Below are 23,529 nucleotides of genomic sequence, written 5' to 3' on the forward strand. Positions count from 1 at the left end.
GACATAGAGATAGACACAGAAGGAAGATGATGTGCAGACCACAGGGAGAAGGCAGCTACCTGAACAGATACTTCTCTCACATCTTTCAGAAGGAACCAACCCTGCCAACATCTGGCCTCTGGGACTAGAAGACAGTACATGTCTACTGTTGAAGTCACCCAGCTTATGGTACTTTGTTACAATGGCCCTAACAAACCAACACACTGAGGTTCTCAGGGAATTACAATGGCCAAGAAAATATTTCGAGGACTGTTACTAGGACCATGGGTTTATTTCTGTGCTATGACTACATGTCCTAGGGCTCAAAAGTTCAAAACAGTAAGGAATCCAGCAGATGCTTGTAAATGAACCTTCCCTTGGCTGAGTCATCAGTTTGGGCTTTCTCAGTTCTCTGTGAAACCTGCTCTCTGCAGTGGTCTCTGAACACCTGAGCTGGTGGGCTTCCCTCCAGGGAGCCCAGTCATTGAGCTTCTGCCCAGTGAGCTATGCATTCACACAATTCATCCGTGTTCCACCAACTTGAGGATGCCTGTTATACTTGCTATTTTAATGACCTCATCTAATGAAATAAAGTGTAAACCGGTGAGCTGTGGGTGTGGCAAGAAGAAGAGTTGTTTCTATGAAAACCAAGCTAATGCTTGGGCAAGACGTTATGAAAGTGAGTTTCTATAAAGATTCCTGTCTTATGAAGTGTGTGTAAGACAACTGTAAAAGGCTGGGAGCAAAGAAACAAAAATCCAGAAACATTCCACTCCCATATCATTTAACAAGGATCTTTAAGTTCTCACTCTGCTTGACAGAAACCAAAACTGAAAATCACAGACAATGCCTTATGGGTGAGGTTCATAGAAGAAAGACAATGCTGAACTATGATCAGCCAACCCCAAATCTCAGAGAAGACTGTGGCACTACACAAAAAAGAATGAAAAATAAATGTACATGTGATGTGTTTTAAAGTGAAAGATGCAAACTATTACATTTAGAATGGATAAGCAATGAGGTCCTGCTGTAGAGCACAGGGAGCTATAGCCAATCACTTGTGAGAGAACATGACAGAAGATAATATGAGAAAAGTAATATATGACTGGGTCACTTTGCCTGTGCAGCAGAAATTGGCAGAACACTGTAAAGCAACTATAATAAAAAAATTAAAAATTTAAAAGAAAAAAGAGAGAAAGCAAACAAGAAAAAAATTAAGTAAAAGAAGATGTTTATAGTATATCTAGTTTTGAGTGATTCTGTGGCTTAAGACATTTTCTAGATCAGTTAGTGCATTACAATGAATTTGAAATCTTCTGCTATACATGGAACCAAAAAAGAGAAAGAGGGCTTTCCTATATCAACATTTAGAAAAGGAAACAGAATGAAGACAAGAGCCTCGTGCAATGACACGGGGGGACGCTGGGACTAGAAGTCACTTGGGCTAATTGCATGGTGCCCTCCTCCCCTCAACACCACCTCCAACTCCTTGGGGCTACTTGCTTGCTGTTCCTGCCTCTGAGAATTAACAGTAGAATGGTGCCCAAATCAGCAGTAAGCTTTTAAATATATAAAAATTTAATATAAAGTCTTTTAAATGTAAATATATAGTTCATGCAAATTTAATATTAATATATAAATACATGTGAAATATAATAGTATGTGTAATTTTTATTAAAGATATAACTTTAAAATAGAAAATATTTATTTATTCATTTTGCTTTTTAGGGCATATGGAGGTTCCCAGGCTAGGGGTCTAATCGGAGCTGTAGCTGCCAGGCTACATCACAGCCACAGCAATGCCAGATCTGAGCCGCATCTGCAGCCTACACCTCAGCTCACAGCAATGCTGGATCCTTAACCCGCTGAGTGAGGCCAGGGATCGAACCTGCAACCTCATGGTTCCTAATTGGATTTGTTTCTGCTGCGCCACAATAATGTGCTATAGGAGTTCCCTAGTGGCCTATGAGTTAAGGATCTGGAGCTGTCACTGCTGTGGAGTGGGTTCAATCTCTAGCCCAGGAACTTTGGTGTGTCATGGAAACAGCCAAAAGAATAAGTGTGTTGTAAAACATATAGCTGCCCAAATAGAATTCCCTGGCACCAGGAGAATGAGAGGATAACCACCATAATAATATTTCCAAGGCATCTCTTTTTACACTTTCACTCAAGCCTGCCACGCAGGAGCCTGTAGGAGGTTTGCGTGTCCTCCGGGGAAGTGACCCAGGCCCACTGGCTCAGTGCTGGCCTCCCCCAGGGCCCGTTCCCTGCAGTGTCTGTACCTCCTCCTTCTGGATGACGCTGATCCTGGTCTTGATGTAGGGGAAGGCGTGCATGGTGGTCAGGACGGTGTTGCGCCGGTACTGCTCGTGCAGCTCTCCCCGAGGCCGCCCCTCCAGCGTGAAGGGGTGGTGTACATGAACCTCCGCAGATTGAAGTTCTTCTCAAAGTAGGTTAGCCTGTCTTTCATCTCATACTCATCAAAGTAGGGCTCCACAAAAGTGATCTGTATGTAGGCCTGCGGGGAGGGGAGGTGGAGAGGGGGGGTGGGTGAGCCAGTCTGCAAACCAGCCCCCAGGACCACTGGGGGGCAGGCTGGAACACAGCAGCAGCACCACCCTTCTGTGCTCACAGAAGATAGGGAAGCTGAGGGCATCAGGCGAGACTTTAGCCATCATCACCTTCCACTCCACCTCCAGGGAGATGAGAGAAAGGACGGGGAGAGGGAGGCAAGGGTGGCCGGGGTGGAGTCAGGCCCACAAACCACCCCTCCCAGCAGAGCTGACTATCCAAATGAAACTTGGTGTGAGAGTTAGCAAACTGCTATTCAGGAGAGAGGACTATTTCTTTTTCAGAACAACTGTGACAGCTGCATGCTTATTAGAATGGCCAAACTAAAGAAAAACTGACAATGCCAAGGGCTGACAAGGATGGGGCGCAGCTAGGACATCTATACCTTGATGGTGGGAATGCACGATGGTGCAGCCACCTTACGAAACAGGGTTTTTTTTTTGTCTTTTTTTTTTTTGCCTTTTCTTGAGCCACTCCCGTGGCAATATGGAGGTTCCCAGGCTAGGGGTCTAATCGAAGCTGTAGCCACCAGCCTACGGCAGAGACACAGCAACGAGGGACCTGAGCCACGTCTGTGACCCACACCACAGCTCACGGCAATGCCAGATCGTTAACCCACTGAGCAAGGCCAGGGATCAAACCCGCAACCTCATGGTTCCTACTCTGATTCCTTAACCACTGCGCCAGGAAGGGAACTCCAACCTTACGAAATAGGTTGATAGTTTCTTACACAGTTAAATTATACTGAGTGTATGATCTGGCCATTCCACTCCAGTGTGTGTGCCCAATGGAAATGAGAACTTGTGCTCACACTAAAACTTGTACACAGGGAGTTCCTGTAGTGTCTCAGCTGTAATGAACCCGACTAGTATCGGGATTAGTATCGGGACAAGGATGTGGGTTCAATCCCTAGCCTTGCTTGGTGGTTAAGAATCCAGTGTTGCCGTGAGCTGTGATGTAGGTTGCAGACACAGCTGGGATCTGGATCTGGCGTTGCTGTTGCTGTGGTGTAGGCCAGCAGCTACAGCTTTGATTCAGCCCCTAGACCAGAAACTTCCACATGCTGTGGGTACAGCCCTAAAAAAACAAAAAACAAAAACAAAAGCAAAAAAAAAAAAAAAAAACCACCCCTGTACACAAATGTCTATAACAGCAGTATTCATAATAGACAAAAACTAGAAACAACCCAAATGTCCCTCAAGTGGGAACAAACAAATGTAGATACAATCCACACAACACAATGCTACTGAGCAATAAAAAGGAAGGAGCTATTACCATAGGGATGAATCTCAAAGGCACTGTGCCAAGTGAAAGAAGCCAAACTCAAAAAGACTGGGTGGTTCCATTTATTTACTGCCTAATTGCATTTATAAGACATTCTGCAAAAAGCAAAACTACAAAGACCACATACAAATTAGTGACTGTTAGGAGCGCAAAATAGAGGGAGTGGATGACTACAAAGAGGTGGGGGAAATATTCTGGGTCAATGGGACTTTTCTGTCTTGATCTTGGTGGTGGTTACATGTGTTTGTCAAAACTCATAAACACCAAAAAAAAAAAAAAAAAGAATTTTACTGCATGTAAAATGCAGTAAATATGCATTCATTTAAATATGTATACACACATCCATACAACCACACTGAAGAAGAGCACTTATTAAGAAAAAAGGCCTAAAAAAAAAAAAATGACAATGACCATAGACTCTGCAACACCCACCCAATGAAACAGCTTCAGACCATAAATCACTATTTAGTGTGATGAAATCTGGTTGTAATTCTGGGTGCCAATTCCCATTTAAAACTCACACAACCCACCATGGGCATTTTAACAGAGGAGAAAAGAGTACCCTGTGTCTGGGCGTCACCAGTGATTCTACGTGGTCCGTGCTGGGCACATATCACTGTTGGTACCCAGCCAATCCTGTTCTTCAAAGACCTCAAACATTTCTGTGTGAAGCTTAGCTCAGCTGCTTACCACTGATATTGCTTCAAGCCTAGATTAGGGAATACGTCTGAAGTGAGCAAGCCCTTTGAAATATGTAGGAAAACAAACTCTTAGATTTGGCCACTTCCTCCCTACTTGCATCATCTTCATAACATCCTGGAGGATGAAGCTGAGAGATGAGTTTGGGTTCTTCACTTTACAGGCCTGCCAGACGGCAAGTGCTCCTCTGTTCCCCCAGCCTGTGATAGTGCCTGGAACCCACATTATTTCCAGCAGCTTAGATAGCTCGCTCACATACAAAAGTACCTATGAACTGGATTGAGCGGGCAGGCATTACTCTGTGGTATACATCTTATCTTAAACTGTATCTGGTCTTTGTCCTTGGTTCCCGGCACAGAGCTTCAAAAACCCTTGGAACTTCCTGACTGATAGAAGTATTTCTGTTATTCTCATGAAGTAGCTCAGGGTAGGTCCCTTCAGGATGGTGGCTGGTCACCCAAAAGAACAGCTTTGAGATTACAGAGTTGGGACTATGACCCAGTCCGACTGCTGGGGGAGGAGGGGGCCAGAGATTGAGTTCAATAATGTGGTTGATGATTTAATCATTCATGCCTACTAATGAGTCTCTAGTAAAAACCCTGGACACCAGGGCTTGGTGGAGCCTCCTGGTTGGTGAACATGTTGACATGCCAGGAGGGTGACGTCCCTGGATTCCACAAGGAAAGGACACAGAGGCTCTGGGATACTTCCCAGACCTTGCCCTATGTGTATCTTTCCTCACAAAACTGTAATCATCAGTAGAGCCCTTTCCTGAGTTCTCTGATTCATGCTAGTTGGGTTATCTACTGAGAGGTGCCATGGGACCCCCCCCAAATTTGTAGTTGTCTGGTCAGAAATGCAGGTGGCCTGGGGTCCCATCTAAGGCTAGTGTCTACAGTGAGGGCAATCTTGCACAGGACTGAGCCAGTAACTAGTGGAGTGAGACGCTAACTCTGGGTGGCGAGCATCAACTGAATTGCAAAACACCCAGCTGGGGGTGAGAGAGAAGACACCCTCATGAAAAGTGAGGAAACTGAAGTCCAAGGCTTTTCATCATTCCTCCAAGAGCACAATGACTCTGCACTTGGCTAAAAGGAATGCCTCCACCAAATGCTATCAGTGAGAGGTTTGTGTCTTTTCAACACGTTTTAAAGTGAGGATTCAACGTTTTAATAGAAGGACAATAAAGAGACGTGATTAAAAGTACGGGTTTGAGGATGACAGACCCTGAGTTTGAAGACCGGCTTTAACGCTTGCATGGTCTTGGAAAGTTGCTTAACCTTTCCAGACCTCACTCGTCTCATCTGTAAAATAGGAATAACAACACTTACTTCAAAGGGCTATGGGAGGATGAGATGAAATGATGTACGTAAAGGGCCTAATGTGACAGGCATACAGTTGGTCTTTAATAAAGACCAGCTCCTTTTATGATCTCAGCCTTTGAGTATGGTTTCTTTAAGACCTAACCAAACAGTAGTTAAACCCTAGACCAAAAAAAAATGGCTGCACTGAAATGACTTGGAGAGTCCAGACAGAGGAGGTCATGTTATGTTTTAGGGGTAGAACAAAGGGAATCAGAGCCTTTTGGTTATTATTATTATTATTATTATTATTGCAATTTTCCCATACCTTATTAGGGTCCAACTTGGTTTTGTCCACAGGAGCAGAGTCTTTTATCACTTCCACAAATTCTGCACCAAAACATTGACCATAAAATCCCTAGGCAAGACGAACAAACAGATTATAAAGGATATTTTAAGACAATGCAACTCTGTCTCTCAGAAGTGGCATAAGTTTGGAACAAGTATAAAGGAGAATGTACTCATTGATTATTGAAATTCTCTCTGAGCTCATGAGGTAAGCTCAGCATTTCCTGAGACAAAAATAAAAATATAGGGAAGTACAGCAATGTGAACTGGTACATGCTTCCCTATACACGGTACACTTGACCTCGAATTTAACCAACATCATCATATTTCCTGAAGAAGCCCCAGGGTGTGGCACGATTTACTTCTTGACTTTTGTACACTGGGAACTTGGAGGTCACCAGGCTTACCATAATGGGACAATCCACAGTGCACAAGAAGACACAATTTATGCTTCTAATCCTGAATTGGGAAAGATATTAAGGAACTAAATGGCCTGGGGTCAAATGCTAGTTCCTCTCATGAGCTGAATGACTTCGGGCAAGTCACCCAACCACTCTGAGCCATGGCTTCTTTGAGTTAAGGAAGGATTGAGGTCTTGTGTCATTTGGCATGGATGGATAATAGAAGGAGCAATTTGGCAATAAAAGGTTTCAAGTTTGGCAGCTATGACAGGGCATGAATTCAAAGCAGTAGAAAGGAAGCATAAGGAATGACTCTCTAGTTAACCACTGTCAGTAGTTCTGGGGACTGAAGTTATTCAGCTTGAGATGGTTTTGTTTTGGGGGGAACCCTTGACTTTTCTCTAGAGTTATTAGTGCTTGGTCCTTTCTATGCCTGGTTTTTTCTCACTTTTCTGTGGACTATTTCCCCTTTCCTCCCAGAACATGCTGCCCTCTTCTGCTACATGATGGATCATATATAAACAGCAGGTTGATTGGTGCTGCCAGCCTATGGGATGGGACCTTGACTCTGTTTATCCAAAGGGGGCTGCTCCTTGGATCAGCAGGAAGAGCCCGGGCCACAGCAGGCCTACAGTCGAGCATCTCTGTGTCAGAAGTGGGAAGTGTCGTCTAGTGACACCAAAAGGATGGCCACAGCATTTTCTAGGGGTAATTGGATAATTTGCCCTGATGACTTCAAAGTCAAGATGATAAACTTCAAGTTGAAAAACTATTACTCAAATTCAGGAAGACTTATTAGAAAGTAATAAGGGGTTTCTGTTGTGGCTCAGCAGGTTATGAACCCGGCTAGTATTCATGAGGAGGTGGGTTCGATCCCTGGCCTTGCTCAGTGGGTTAAGGATCCAGTGTTGATGTGAGCTGTGGTGTAGGTCACAGATACAGCTCAGATCTGGCCTTTCTGTGGCTGTGCCATAGGTCAGCAGCTGTAGCTCTGATTTGACTGCTAGCCTGGGAACTTCCATATGCTGCAAGTGTGACCCTAAAAAGCAAAAAAAAAAAAAAAAAAGGAAAGTGCCTGACAGTGGCTGCATCTGGATACTCTTGAAAACAAATATTCACCACATAAATTTACAAATGTTGAAAAGTATATACAGAATATTAGGGAAAACTATCTTGATCTTGTTTTACCTCACAATCTCTTAGTATCTTTATATTATATATGCCATGTGGGAAACTTTATATATAGTGAGGCACACAGAATCACCTGGCTTACCTCTAGTCTATGAGAGATCTCAGGAAGCTTAGTAATCGCAGGCTCTTTGTAAACAAATTCTTGTTCGTCCAAATCCCCAAATTTGGATCCATAGAAACCAACTCGAAAGTAGGTTCCAAACATTCTCTTTTGACCCTAATGAACAAAATTAAAAAAAAAAAATTCTCCTTAGTTATGTAATTCATGAGGATCTACTGGGTTGCAAAGGGTAAGTCTCTTTTATTGCTGTGTTACAGAGCATTTTATTCTGAGGCTCATACAAACAGAAATCATTCCTCTCAAAAAATTTTAATGTTTATGGAGTAAGCTTGGGAAATAATAGCCAAAGAAATCCCATGAAAGATTTCTAGGACTTCTTTTAAGCGAATTTAAAAGATTCTTTGATTCTTGGTTGTCAAGTAATTCAGGCTGCCTTTTTTCACAGTTTGAATTACAGTCCTCTGTCTATTCCCAGCCCTTTTCTGTGCGGCAAGTGAGAGCTACGGTAACGACGTCCTTCAGGTAAGTCACCCCCTAGAGAGGAAGGAGGGCTAAGCATCTCTGAGACAGAGGCGTAGGCCCTGGTAGCCAGGATCCCAGCTACCTTGCTAATGATGCTGTCGAAGGCCTTCTGCAGCTTTTCGTGGGTGGAAGTCAGCTTCCGGAAGTCTCGATGAGCTTCCAGGATGGGGATGACCAGCTTGTAGACCTCGTTCACTGTCTCGTACAGTCCTCCCTTGGAAAAAGGAGAAAAAAAATCAAAGAGAACTGAATCCACTGGACACGTAAGAAGAGCAAGCAAAGCGCATTGGGCACTCGAGATGAACTTATTATTGGCACCACACGATTTTACAGGGCAGGGATAAATCTGAGCAACTCTGGGATGCTTGTAGCTTTCAAACTGAACTAGACACATGCTAAATGGTCTTATCTGATACTGTCCACTTGGAAAAAGGGGTTTCCTGGAGAAAAAATACTCCAGGAAATTGGCAGCAGGGATGGGGAACAATTCAGGAAGGCAGCTTTAGCATATTTAAATATCATCAGGGGCCTCCCTGAAGCCAGAAGTTCACAGCATGTCTGAAAGGAGTTAGGATTCTAACTAGCTGGTTTTATTGAATTTCAGGAAAAATGAGTATTTTGGACTTTTCCTGAATTCTGAAAAGGAAAGCTGGAAAAAGAAAGACAACAATTTAAAAAATAATTAAAATACATAGATCATAGCTTGGAAACTTGGAAATGAAAAGTAGAAAAGGAAGAAAAATATCAGGATGAAAATAAATTGGGTCAGCTATCTAGAGCGAAGTATTAATTATTTACATGGCTTAAAATTGGGGAGAAGTAGGGAGATTATGAAAATGAAAATGGACAACAGACTTTCTTCCCGGCCCTGAACTCAGTGACTTAATCTATATATTTTTCTCTTATCAGTTGTGTTTAGATCCAGATTAGGTTAATGAGGGGAGTCTCCGTGATTTCTGCTCCCACATTTCTCTGAGCTGGCTTGGCCCATGTGGATCCTAAGGTTTACAGGAAGGCTCTGTGCTTTCTCTCTCCTTTCAGAGGCTCCACCCCAATAGTTCTCTCTAGACAGGGAAAATGAGAGAGTGAGAACATGCCTTATGATTGATTGTGTAACCCTGGGCAAGCCATTTCACCTCTCTGTGGCTTAGTTTCCACTTCTATTAAATGGAAATAACACTGCCTCCCAGCCAATGGGTGTGCAGTGCAAACCAGAATACTGCAGCGATGAAAGGTTTTCTCACCTCCCTGGAGCTGAGGCAATTTACGTACATCAAAGTCCTCGGGCCCCTCCCTGCCCTGCACACTCCTGCATGTGGTGTCATCATGCAGTGGGGCTGGCTGGGTGTTAAGACTGGCACTCAGGGCACTGGAGTGCAGGTGGACCATGGAGGCCGGGGCTGCTGTGTGAACTGACCGTGCTGAAGAGCTCGGCCGCCTGCTCTAGGAGGCCCACCAGGCCACTCTCCGTGAAGTACCGGCCAGAGCACACGCCATCCTCATCAGGCGACAGGGTGTCATCAGAGACCGCAGACTCCTCCAGCACGTTGGAAGAAATATTCTGAAAGAGATCACAGTATAAGCCGGGAGAACCAGACTGACAAAAGGCACCCCAGGAACCCATAACGCAGAGCTGAGCAAGCTGTGGCTCCAAGATCCTCACCATCCCTGATTGTACAAGGTCTGAACCTCACCTGGAAGGGGCTCTGTCTGCCATTCATTTTGAAAGAACACACAGAATAGCTGGTCTGCAAAACTCAATTTTCTTTTCTTTTTAACCATTGGGAGATACAGAAAGGACACTTACTTCAATGTAACAACAGTTGAATGGCTTTAGTGAAAGGACCCTAAGGGACATCCAGCAGGGTCGTGGCTTTTAAAAGGCAAGGCCAACCAACAGTTAACTAGACTCCTTGTTTCACCAGCTGAGTGGACCTCTAAAGTACTTGCTACTACTATTGATTTTGCTTTTGGGTGAATGGCCATGCTATCAGATGACAACTGCAAGGAGAATGCCTTCTTCATGGAAGTTTTTGTGGCAATGCAGCAGTTATTATTTTTTTTCATCCCCTCCTCCACCAAACATTTTGCTCCTTTCTATGCACTTTTTTCTTTACATAAACCACAGAGTTTAAAGTCTTTTGTAAAAAATGCAGTGATCAGGGGCAGGACTGAGGGTGAACAAGGGGAAAACCCTAGGGCCCAAAGTTTAGGAAACACTCACCCTTGGGTTTCTCTAAATCATTACCCTGAACTTGCTTGACCCCAAAAGTGACTGTGTCCTTAAATTCTGTACTTTATGTGCCTCACTCACCTCACCCCAGTCCGGCTCTTGCAGTGACTCTCATACCTTTGAGAGGTTGAGAATCGTTTTCTTCAACCTGTTTTACAGCTATAGAAGAAATGCATATGGAACATAAAAGACACTGGAAATCTTTGTAGCTGAGGAGTTGCAAAGAAATAGCACATATGCCACTCCTTCCTATGCGGGCACTCATGGCAGACAGAACTAATCAATTACACTACTCTTTTCCCCAAAGCTTGGCTATAGTCTCAAAATTCTTCCCAGCATGGTATTCCAGTTAGCTACTACCAATTGACCAAAGTTGACCAGGAAAGTAAAATCTGACTGCCTCTTGGCTGGTTAGCAAAATCAAGTGATTTATCCTTAGCAGTCAATGAAGATAGAGTTGGTATAGTCCTCTATCTTTACATACAGTATTATAAGGTAGTTTTAGAAATAAAACCTGTTATATTATGATGTTTCTGAATTGAACAGAAGGGCCAAGAGATGCGGTTGAAAGAATCTAAGAACCCAAGGAAAAATACTGTTAGAATCATATGCAATGTTCTCCATGTAGAGAAACATATTTGAAGTTATGCAGCCTTATCATGCAGGGAAAAGATTCTAGCCAGACTTTTCTGGCTTCAGAATCAGGGAGGTAAAAGTAATGGCAGTATCTGAGAATGTATCTGAAGCTACACTTGCGGAATAAATATTGTACTCTGGGGCATAGAATTTCAGTGATCTCAGTTCCTTGGAATTCAATGGTCTCAGAGTTATTTTCCTTGCAGATTTATTTATCTCCAGTTTACAATTCTTTCCAAAAATTCCATTTTACTGGAGCAGAACAAGGTTGAAAATTAAAGCACACAGCATTTAAGAAACCAACACCAGACATCTGTTGTTAATGTTGGCCAGAACCCCTTTGTTCTTCTATAAAGTAAAGCCTCCCAGGAAACCATCCATAACTCCAGGTGTGGACCGCAACTCGTGCCCAGCCAATCACAGCATTCCATTTCTCTGGACACTATGATTGGTTCAGGGATGAGCACATGACCCCAGCAGAACTAATAAGATGCACTGAGATGGTTTCTGCAACTGCTAAAAATGAGGCATCTCCCTATTCTCCTGGACATGAACCTGGGAAGATGTAAACATAAATTTCTCTCAGTGAGTGTAGGAAGTTTGTGAAGAATGAAGCCAACATAAAAGAAAACAGAGACAGAAAGTGGTGATAACACTCAGGTCTGATGATATTGTTTGGGTTCCTAAGTCCAGTTTGCTAGGTGCTGTTACAGACTCACCTCTCTCACGCAAGCTGATAAATTCCTTTTTTCTACCTGGGAATTTCAGTCTGGGTTAGGTATTATGTCACTTATAAGCATACCAAAAAGATTTGATGCCTCTCATTTGAAAGAGAGGAGTGGCTTATAAGCATCAACATACTTTGGCTTTTGTAGCTGAGAACACTTCACTCACCATGTTCTGTGTGTTTGGAAGACCTCACTCTTCACAGTTCCTCCTGCCTCCCCCACCCCTGCCCTTGTCCTTCTGATCTTTCCATGACCCCAAGCTGCATCACAAGATAAACACAGCATCTTGTACCTCTTCATTACAGCATTTACCATAATTTTAACTGAATAAAGAATGGAAGAATTAGGTATATGATGTCAGTCTCCCTGGCTGGAATGTAAAGTTTAAGAGGACGTAAGTGTTCAGTAAATATACCTAAAAGGATGAATGAATGGATAAAGATGGATGAAAAAAGAGAGCTATATGCTCCTCATGTAGAGACAATGGAAACTTCTTCCTGTTGTTTGTTGTTTCTAGAATAAATATTCTACTCACCTTGGCATGATGTATTAAAAGCAAATCAACAGAATTCTAGGTGAAGTAAGAATTGCAAGGCTTATTAAACATGAAACAATAATGAAGTGCCATTAATATTTAAGTGATAAATATCAAGTAAAATATAATGAATGGGAAAAAGGCCTAAAAGAATTATAAGAAATAGTTTGGGAGTTCCCTTTGTGGTTCAGCGGTTAACAAACCAGACAAGGATCCATGAGAATGTGGGTTCGATCCCTGGCCTTGCTCAGTGGGTTAAGGATACCTTGTTGCCATGAGCGTGGTGTAGGTCACACATGCAGCTTGGATCCTGCGTTGCTGTGGCTGTGGTGTAGGCTGGCAGCTGCAGCTCCAGTTTGACCCCTAGTCTGGGAACTTCCACATGCTGTGGGCGCAGTCCTAAAAAGCAAATAAATAAACAAAATAAAATAAAGTAATAAATAAAAGTTCCCTATTAAAAAATAAATAGTTCTGTTAATGAAACAAAACAGGATGATGTGATTCCACATTAAGTGGTAAACCTGAATATTTCCGGGACTTGAAAGAGTAGCACCTATAATATTTATCCTTCCTAACATCAAATGGCCAAAATAAATTTGACAAAATAAGTAGACAGAGGAGTTCCTGTGGTGGCTCAGTGGTTAACGAATCCTACTAGGAACCATGAGGTTGCGGGTTCGATCTCTGGTCTTGTTCCATGGGTTAAGGATCTGGCGTTACCATGAGCTGTGGTGTAGGTGGCAAACATGGCTTGGATCTGGCGTTGCTGTGGCTGTGGCATAGGCAGGTGGCTACAGCTCCGATTCGACCCCTAGCCTGGAAACCTCTGTATGCCGCGCTTGCAGCCTTAAAAAGACAAAAAGACAAAAAAAAAAAATGATAATAATAAGTAGACAGATCTAAAATGATTTTTATAGCTTTTTCACTTTCATGTGACCCAAAATCAGATGTGATATTTTTATGCTTCTTAGATTAAGAATTACATTTTTGGGAGTTCCTGTTGTGGCTTGGTGGTTAATGAATCCGACTAGGGCCCTTGAGGTTGCAGGTTCGATCCCTGGCCTTGCTTAGTGGGTTAAGGATCTGGTGTTGCCATGAGCTGTGGTGTAGGTCGCAGACGTGGCTCAGATCCTGAGTTGCCGTGGCTCTGGCGTAGGCTGGTGGCTGCAACTCTGATTAGACTCCTAACCTAGGAACCTCCATATACCGAGGGAACGGCCCTAGAAAAGGCAAAAAGACCAAAAAAAAAAAAAAAAAGAATTACATTTTCGGCTTTTATAATGACCATTTCTGAACTGAGAATAAAATGTATTTGCTGCGAATGAAATGACAGAATAAATCCTATTATAACTGAACACCACAAGAAAGGAAGAATTAATAGTACGAGGCAATACCAAGCTTTCCTGTGTGAACAGGAGCCAGGACATCAGAAGCTCCTGGCTCTAACAGCAACAATTTTCATGCCATATTATCCAAGTCTGGAAAGCTACTTTGATTTGTCCCCTCTTTCTGGTTCACACAGCATCACAAAATTGTGTTGACTAACAACAATGAGAACAAAGCCTTTTATAAAAGCAATTGTAAATACAAACAAAAATAATGCAAACACTTGTAAATGACTGCAAGTCTGACTTGAAAAGGACTCTAATACTGATATATATATGTCTCTTTAGGGCTGCGACCACAGCACATGGAGGTTCCCAGGCTAGGGGTCAAATCAGACCTATGACTGCCAGCCTTTGCCACAGCAACAATGGATCTGAGCCGCATCTGCGACTTATACCACAGCTCATGGCAATGCTGGATCCTTAACCCACTGAGCAGGACCAGGGATCAAACCCACATCCTCATGGATACTAGTCGGGTTCAGCACTACTGAGCCACAATAGGAACTCGTATTGTACTATATTGTTAAAAGTTTCAGGGATGGTCATTTCTGCATATTATGCCTCTGAAAGTACTCATAAATTGTTTCTTTTCTCTAAATGCTGTATTAAACTATTCAGCAAAATCAGTCCAAGTGGCCACTGGGCATCCGAGCCTAAGCCACCATTCAGGGCTAGCAGACAATTTCCCTTTGCTATGGGTAATATTCAGCTTATCCTAAGAAAGTACTGATTCAGACCTTTTTTCCCCTCCTTTCCAGGTCAAATTGGTTTTTCTTGACTTTGGATTAGAGAGGAGGATATTATAGAGTTGGAGAGTGTAATCACAGGAATGGACCCTGAGGGAAATAATTTTTCCAATATTTGGGAAAAATACATTCACAGTTGTCAGTATACTGTGCCAACTACGAGTCTCTGAGAAAGAGTTTAAATGACCTTGGAAAAATTGCTCTCTCACTTTATCTGCGAAGTGGGAGTAATAATACCTTCTCTATCTATCTGCTTCACTGGTTGATGGGGAAGGTCAAATGATGTCATGGATGTGAAAGTGTTTGGGAATGTCTGAAGGGCCTAATGACTCTGCATCTATTGTAAACAATAATTGTAAAAAAATCAAGATAGTAAAGCAATTAAAAGAGGCAAATATAATACACTTAAGCAGGTATGTCAATCTTGTTACTAATGATGTTTGGGGCCAGATTGCTCTTTGTGGGAGGTCTGTCCTGTGCTTTGCAGGATGTTCGGCAGCAACCCTGGCTCATACCTACTAAGTGCCAGTAGCACCAACCTACCACCCTCAGTTGTAACAATCAAAAACGTCTCCAGAGATTGTCAAATGCCCCCTGTTGAGGACCACTGCTCTAAAGGAAAAGCTGGGCTTGCCCCCTACCTGAAAGCTGACGCTGCCCACGGGCAGGTAGCTGTGATCCTCCAACATGCTCAGATATTCGGCCACTAAGGCAGCAGCATGCACCAGGCACATGGCGGCCTCTGTATAGCACTTCCTCTTGGTGTGCTTCTCTGCCATGTTCTGTAGCCAGGTCAGCCGCAGATCAGGAGATGTCTGGTAACTCTTGGCAATTCTGAAGAGGGGTTGAGAAAGTTTCAAGGACAACTGGTTAGTGACACTGTTTTTCCATTGTGTATGACCACTTTTTTCCCCAAGAGTTTTTTTCTCCTTTAAGAGTTTTGCCTACATATTCAGAAGATGAGAGAAAAAGCAAATATTGATCAGTCCAGCTGTTTTCTTTCCATATCTAGGGTGTGCTGGACTGCAAAAAATAGCATATAGTAAACTTTATGGAGGGGGAAAGGATGTGATAAAATGATGTTTATCTGAATGGATCTCCTATCAATTTTCTTTCTTTTTTTCCTTTTCTCTCAAAACAGTAACAGAAGACAAAAGTACCTACCTTCCTTATGACATTGTACAAGAACAATTTTGCCTTTTGATAAGCAGTTTATCCTAAGTAAGGACTAGAAGGCAAAGTTTTAAACTATAGAGTAAAACATAATTTCTAAATAAAACAAATGTATGTTTGAATATAAGTTGAAAAATATCAGAAATAATTAATGTAACAGTTGACAGTTCTTCTCACTCCATGGTAAGTAGAAGATAATGTTAAAAAATAGGAGTTCCTGTCGTGGCTCAGTGGTTAACAAACCCAACTAATATCCATGAGGACACGGGTTTGATCCCTGGCCTCGCTCAGTAGGTTAAGGATCCGCTGTTGCCATGAGCTGTGGTGTAGGTTGCAGATGCGGCTCAGATCCTGTATTGCTGTGGCTCTGACATAGGGCAGTGGCTACAGCTCCGATTGGACCCCTAGCTTGGGCACCTCCATATGCAGTGGGTGCAGCCCTAAAAAAGATGAAAGACGAAATAAAAAGTACTTCCCTTTCTTTTTTTAAAAATTAAGTATAGCTGAGTTATAATGTTGTTCCCATTTCTGCTGTACAACAAAGTGACTCAGTCATATGTATTTATATACATTCTTTAAGTTCCTTCCTTTAAATCAGGGAGATCTTTCTGAAAACATGTACATGAATTAACACACTCTGAAGGATGACTTTCTACCAATCTCTTTTACAGTTTTGGATGTCAGTCAAAACAGGGTACCTGCATCGCCTGTGATAATAATAACATTCATAGAACTCCACAGTGACAAACCCTAGATCCTTATGTGACACCCTTTTGGTTTTATCAGAAAAGTTTACCTGTACATGAGATCCATAAGCATCTCAGGATCTTCCTGAAATTCCCTCATTTTCACTGTGTCATATAAGATGCTATTCAGATTACAGAGAAGTTCTTCCACCTGCAAAAAAAAGTATAGGTTCCAAACAAACCCAGCTTTGTGGCCCATGGTAACAAGTTAGGACTGCATTGCAAGCCCAAGGGGCAGCAATGGACAGGCTTTGCTAAAAGAGCAGAGGTCACTGGTGGAGGATGCTGTCCAACCTTCAGCTTTGCAGGTCCAGGCACTTCTGAGACCCAGGTGTGAGCTGGCCCCTGGGATCCATGAATTAGTCCTGAATCCTTATACTATCTTCCCTTTCTAACACCTTTTTATTTAAATTCATTTCTGGGATCCATGAATTAGTCCTGAATCCTTATACTAACTTCCCTTTCTAACATCTTTTTATTTAAATTCGTTTGAACTAGTTTCAATTATTTGCAACCCGAGAGCCCTAAACTGTACCTTGGAACATCAGGGATTTTTATATCAAGTAGGAGGGAGCTTAGAACCTTGGCTTAGGTTCCACAAAATATATATGAAAATAGGTTATTTAATTATCTATATCATATCACATAATTATAATTTACATATTTTATAAAAATACTATAGACTATATAACTATGTTTGTGTGATACATAGGATATATAATTATACATAGACACACACACACACAAGTTTATAACTGGCTGATCCCCAACCTCGGCATGAGGCAAGGCCCACTCTTCAGTTTACCTGCATGGGGAAAGGAGTAGTTTGCATGGCTGTGTCCTCTTCTGCATAGGCTAAAATTGTCCTTAAGGATCTTCTCAGGTACTCCTCATTAAAGTCTTGGGCTTTTCCCACCAAAGATGCCAGAGACATGGTTACTTGCATCTTTACTCTTGCAAAGTTCTGTGTCAAGAAAAAAAAAGAAGAGGGACCAAATAAGAGGCACCAGCTAGTAGATAACTGAAGGCAGTAGAGTCAGACACCAATAACAGTGTTTCTTTTACTCAGTCTCAATCAGTTCCTTTTCTCCCAATGAAATGTGAGCTATACTTTGCTCAAGATTCATATTGTTTAAATGGATCTTGTGCTGACATAAATCTGTCCGCTCCCTTTAAATTTTCATTGAGAACTGGGCCACCTTCGTGCAGCAAGACTGGAAGTTTCCTCCAGAGCTGGGTCTTAGGGTGTCTCCTTTTGTGCCAAGATTCCTCTTCCTGGAACTTTATTTAAACTGCAAAGAGGATCAGGATCTCCGTGGGCCAGACTTCTGGACACTAGGTAGGCAGCGACTTTCTGTTTTTCCTGGTCTTCTAAGCCCACAGAAAAATATAGCTATTCCAAGGGCTGCTGAGGAATGTCTTAAAAGCTTTTCAATAATTACATCTAATACATTTTGAGAACCCTGCCTTTCTTCCATGGGCCAAGTTATCTAATATCATGTGAGCATGCTCGTTAACCATAGACCATAAATGTAAATTCTAAAAGAATATACCAAAATATAGGAGTTCCTGTCATTGCTCAATGGTAACAAACATGACTAGTATCCATGAGGACTCAGGTTTGATCCCTGGCCTCGCTCAGTGGGTCGGGGATCTGGCATTGCCATGAGCTGTTGTGTGGGTCTCAGACATGGTTCAGCTCCTGAGTTGCTGTGGCTGTGGCCGGCAGTTGTAGCTGTGAGTTGATCCCTAGCCTGGGAACTTCCATATGCTGCATGTGCAGCCCTAAAAAGAAAAAAAAGAAAAAAAAAAGGAGTATACCAAAATCTAGACAAACTAAGTCAAAGCTTGATGATTCTGCAATAAAGTCCAACTCCAAAGGCTACTAAGCTTCAATGAACACTCAGGTATAGATAATAGCAATCATTTCAAACCCGTCCACAGTCCATTCTGCTATCAATCAATAAGAATTTAGAAACAGGACAAACTCTTCTGAATTCCTAATTCTGTTGTCATCCTCACAGATCACAACTTGGAATCTATGTGTATGCATTCCTTTCTCACTGAAACACACTGATGGAAACCACTGCTTTCATTGGTTTTAATCATTGACTTCTAGATACAAATTCAAACAAAAAGCTGTTATCTGTCAACACGCTCAGTTGTTTCCTTCACATGGGACAGAAGTCAGTTGCAATAGTGCACACTTTTCCTCAACCAATGCTTGGCACTGATTCTCTCTATTGATTCTGGGCAGCCCTGAGTGCTTACACTGGTGGCTCCAAAGCTGAACCTCATGAGGAGGTAGAGAGTGGCACAGGCTTGGCTCCGGGTGATGTCCATGCTGCTGCTGCAGTGATGCAGCACTCTCTGACAAAGGTCCGCACACTGCTCCACTTCCTCCTCAAAAAGCAAGTCGCCAAACTAGGAGAGAAAAGGGCCCCATTAGACAGCACTTGGCACCTTCATCCACCTTCTGGACTAGATGCCTGTTGCAATATTTAAATGTCTGCTTGGACAAGCAAAAAGCCCAGAAGAGTTAATGCATTGCTCCATAAAGATAATGAGTTACTTGAGTCAGAAGATGAAGTGAAACAATGGAGTTGACTAAAGTGTCATTATGAGCTGCAGAGCTAACATCAGAGCTGTATAATTCGTGGCACGGTTAGCCAGGCTGCATTCCCTGGTGAAGTCACAACTCTGGAGGAATTACCCTGAGTTTAGTGAGTTCCCTGGAAATTACTGGTGACCAGGAAAGAGAAGACGATCCTGATAGGTGAGAGCAGAAGGATTTCACTTTCTAAACGTCAAAGATCCTGGGTAGCAGGCATCAACTGAGATTTCCAATAAAGGATTAAATGGGTATCTGCAATAAACCAACCATTTTACCTAAGGAAAATCTATATTTTTCTGGCTACGAGAAATTTATTTCTAAAACTTCTGCATTTTAGAACATGACATTTTGTAAGACTTACTAATGGGAGTCGTGTATAGGACTTGAATCTCACTCGGGTAAAGTATTAAAGCAAGAGGGTGAAAACCAAAGTTGCTCAGTTGATTTCCACTCTCATGTCTGATTAGCAGCCATTTCAGACGATTATAGTTCGGCCCACATTCCTTGTGTGAGAGGCACTGCTTTTCCTCTCCAAGGTGAGTCCCACAGGATCCATGTACCTGCTTCCTTTCTCACGAGACTTAAGACCTTTACTGCACTGTCACTTAATATAGTGGTCTGCGGGTTTACTGCACCTGAAGCAAGAAATGTGAAGCTAGATGATGAGACTCTTAACATTTAACTAAGAGTGAGAAAACAAGCATCCCATGTTTACCTTGGCAATGAGAGCACGGAGTGTTGCAAAGCAGTGAGTCAGGTAGGTGGTGCTCTGATCACAGCTCAGAGAATTCACCAGGACCCTCAGCACACCTCCCAGCAGGCTGTCTTTACAGTCCAGAGCCGAGCTAGCCTGGGGAACAGAAAAGCATCAGTGAATCCCTGGGCTGTGCCAGTGCAGATGCAGGTAGATGCTTTTGGCAGTTAGCACAGTGACATGGATGTTCCGTCTCTTCTTGATCAAGGATCTTAATTAAGGGTTTAGGAAAGCACCACACATACCGTCTATTACCATAATCGCTGAAGACCTATTTTCACATGACCTTGTTCCATAACTCCCAATTGATTTGGGGTTTATGCCTAATTCTGGGCTGCCAAACCTAGGTATAAGGCAATTCCCCCACCCTCACCCCCACGGCCGGCAATCCTGTGCAACAGCTTTTGGAAAGTTCTTTCTACTTAAGCCACAGCTTTCCTTGTGGGCTTCAAAATACAATTGTGGGCTTCCCAGTGCAAAAAGGGCTGCTTGTGGGAGCGATATTTATGAGCTGCAGCAGGACTAACACCACCAAAGACAATGAGAAAACACTTCAGCTGCCTTTGTACACTGCAAATACATTTTGAGGACTGGTGTTAAGAATATAGCATTCAAAGAACTGTATAAAGATATAATCAATGCGATGTCAAGTACCTGATAACAAGCATTTAGCAAAGCTGCCACATACTTTTTGTCTTTATTTTGGTACCACAATTATTTTCTAAAAGACAACTTAAAAGTTGGATTATTAAGGCTCAACTACATTTTGACAATATTTCTTCTAACCCTATAAAGCAATATTGGATCTATTCTAATAAATGATTTTTCATTGGAAACATGTAAAGTCTCACTTTTCAGGTTAACCAAAAACTTATCATTACCTAGACATCGTGAGATTCTTTGGACACTGAGAAGATGAAATTAGTATGGTGACTTATATTACTTCAAGTTCACAGTGATACAACACTTTTCTATAGCAGGGATGGCAAATTCATCATATGCACAAATTTGCTTCACTAACTTGTGTCCAAAACTGATGTCATTAATCACACTAGCACTCTTTTTACCTAGTCCAGTCATAATCTAATTTTTTGTTCAGTCATAATCTTAGTTTCCATACAGACATCAACCATAATTCAAATGGGAGTCGACTCATCAAACAACAACAAAAACCCAAAAACCCCACCTCCCACTCCTATTCTAGATACTGAACAATAAGCCCACCACTTTCATTATAAACTTGGCACACACTCAGGTAACTATGAAGGTTAGACTGTCAAGTATCTAACTCTTTCCAAGCGAGCTTTATGTCAGTGAAGCCAGAGGAATGTTCAGTGAGTATCTTTGGAATTTGTAAGGTGGACACTATTGTTAATAGACCACCCAACTTCATTTTTTAAAAAAGCATCTTATATCACATTTATTTCATAATTTTCTATAAAGAATCCCTTATTAAATTCCAGTAAACATACTGCTTGATCGTGTTGACTAGATCAGGTGTTCGTTGTCCTCACCTGGATAATGTTTTCTTGCATATCCAGAATGATTAAATTTGCTTCTGTGGCCAGGTTGCCACTGATCAAGGCTTCTTGATCTAACTCTGCCTTTGTTCTAAGAAACACAAAGAGGACAAATTAAAAGTGCATATCAAATCTGGCCATTTCCCAATGACTGTAATCTGTGTTCTAAGTGTAAAGAAACCTTCTGAAGAGTCAATCTTGAAGTGCAAACAAAGCAGCTGATTACAGGTAACTAGGAAATACAGGTGCTTTCTGTGGTTGGTGCTCAGATAAAAAGATTTTCTAGGTAAAGTCTCCCGGTCATCCCCACCATTATGAATAATGACAGCAATTATAAAAATAACAAAATGAGTGGAAAAATAATTATTGGTTGCTACTAGCAATTAGGCCAGCCAATGAGATCGGTGCTTAAAGCCTCAGGGCCATTTTTGCGTTTCACACATGAGAACCATCTCCAGATTGGAGCCAAGGAAGCCTCTGCAACAAGCTGGAGGGACTGAGACTAGGTGTGATGTGAATTTGGCTAATTGTGATGCTGTTGGACTAGGAAAGGCTGATGCTTTAGAACCAGGTCAGTGTCTTGACTTTTCAAAGACTGCCTTGGCTTTGCACAGTAAAGTACGAGCCTTTTGCCATTTCCCAGGGAGAAGCAAGGCTGCATTCCTGTGGAGTAGGACACTAACAGCCTCCTGGATGTCTGTGGTTATTACCCACTGGAGAATGGGAAACTGCCTGGTGCTGCATTTCCGTTGGGTTCTTTTTTTAAGGAGTCAGAATTTTTTTATTTTTTATTTTTGCCATTTAGGGCCATACCCACAGCATATAGAGGTTCAGGCTAGGGGTCATAACAGAGCTACAGCTGCTGGCCTATACTACAGTCACAGCAATGCCAGATCTGAGCCACATCTGACCTATACCACAAATCATGGCAATCCTTAACCTGCTGAGTGGGGTCAGGGACTGAACCTGTGTCTTCATCATACTAGTCAGGCTTGTTAACCACCGAGCCACAATGGGAACTCTGAATCAGAACATTTTATGCATTTAATTCATCCAGTCTCATAAAATCTAAGTGAAGCTGGAAAGAGGTATTTTGTATCATCTAAATATAGTGGTCAGGAAAGGGAATTGTGAAGAACTGACTCTCCCAAGAGGCCCCAGTAGCCAAAGTGTTGCCATAGGGTTGGGGCATCCTGATATGAGCTCAAAAGTCTTGGACCAGGATCAACACACAGCTGTGCTTGTGCCCACTTTGCCCAACAATGGGGGCACTGCTGTTCTTATATACCACTGAGGGCTCAGGATAAATATTTCCCTGTGTTTTAAACATCTTCATGCTTAGGTTAGGCTCTGTGGCCCCAAGTTCTGCAGATTCCCCTCATTCTCCAAGTGATAATATTTGTGTAAAATAAGTGAAATATAAAAGCACTTTTTATTAAATTACTAGTCAGTTTAGATTCAGGGCAAAGCTGTCCAACAGAAACATAATGGGGACACATATGTCATTTCCTATTTTGTAGTAGACACTAAAAAAAAAAGGCAGTAAGAGGAGTTCCCATCGTGGCACAGTGGAAACGAATCCGACTAGGAACCACAAGGGTTCGATCCCTGGCCTTGCTCAGTGGGTTAAGGATCTGGCGTTGCTGTGAGCTGTGGTGTAGATTGCAGATGCGGCTCAGATCTGGCGTAGGCCAGCCCCTACAGCTCTAAGTAGACCCCTAGCCTGGGAACCTCCATATGCTGTGGGTTTGGCCTTAAAAAAAAAAAAAAAGCAGAAACAGGTAAAATTAGTGTTAATGTATTTCTATCTAACCCAATATATTTAAAAAAATCATCAATGTGTAATTATAATAAAACTTACTAATGAGATATTTTACTAATGAGATATTGGTGCTAAATTTATAATGTGTCATGTATTTTTCACTTATGAACTACCATAGCTACTGTACTGGACAGTGCAGATCTAGAGTGATATAATCTGGATTTTTTTGAAATTTCTTTATAGTGCTAAAATACATAACAGAAATTTACCACCTTAACTTTTTTTTTTTTTTTTTTTAAGGGCCGCACTGGTAGCATATGGAAGTTCCCAGGCCAAG

At 42.2% G+C, this 23,529-nt stretch overlaps 1 protein-coding gene across 1 annotated transcript in view; it reads right to left on the reverse strand.

The window, feature by feature from the left end:
* Positions 1-23,529, reverse strand: part of DOCK8 (dedicator of cytokinesis 8) — a 234,119-nt gene that overhangs the window by 15,660 nt on the left and 194,930 nt on the right. Inside the window, 12 exon segments of the mRNA XM_003121929.6 lie at positions 2,262-2,389; positions 2,392-2,497; positions 6,163-6,252; positions 7,857-7,991; positions 8,440-8,571; positions 9,775-9,918; positions 15,265-15,457; positions 16,593-16,693; positions 17,348-17,506; positions 18,814-18,966; positions 19,872-20,006; positions 21,425-21,521. Coding sequence (XP_003121977.3) covers positions 2,262-2,389; positions 2,392-2,497; positions 6,163-6,252; positions 7,857-7,991; positions 8,440-8,571; positions 9,775-9,918; positions 15,265-15,457; positions 16,593-16,693; positions 17,348-17,506; positions 18,814-18,966; positions 19,872-20,006; positions 21,425-21,521 — 1,573 coding nt within the window.

This window comes from Sus scrofa, chromosome 1 (genome assembly GCF_000003025.6).
Source record: "Sus scrofa isolate TJ Tabasco breed Duroc chromosome 1, Sscrofa11.1, whole genome shotgun sequence".
NCBI classification, from domain to species: Eukaryota; Metazoa; Chordata; class Mammalia; order Artiodactyla; family Suidae; genus Sus; species Sus scrofa.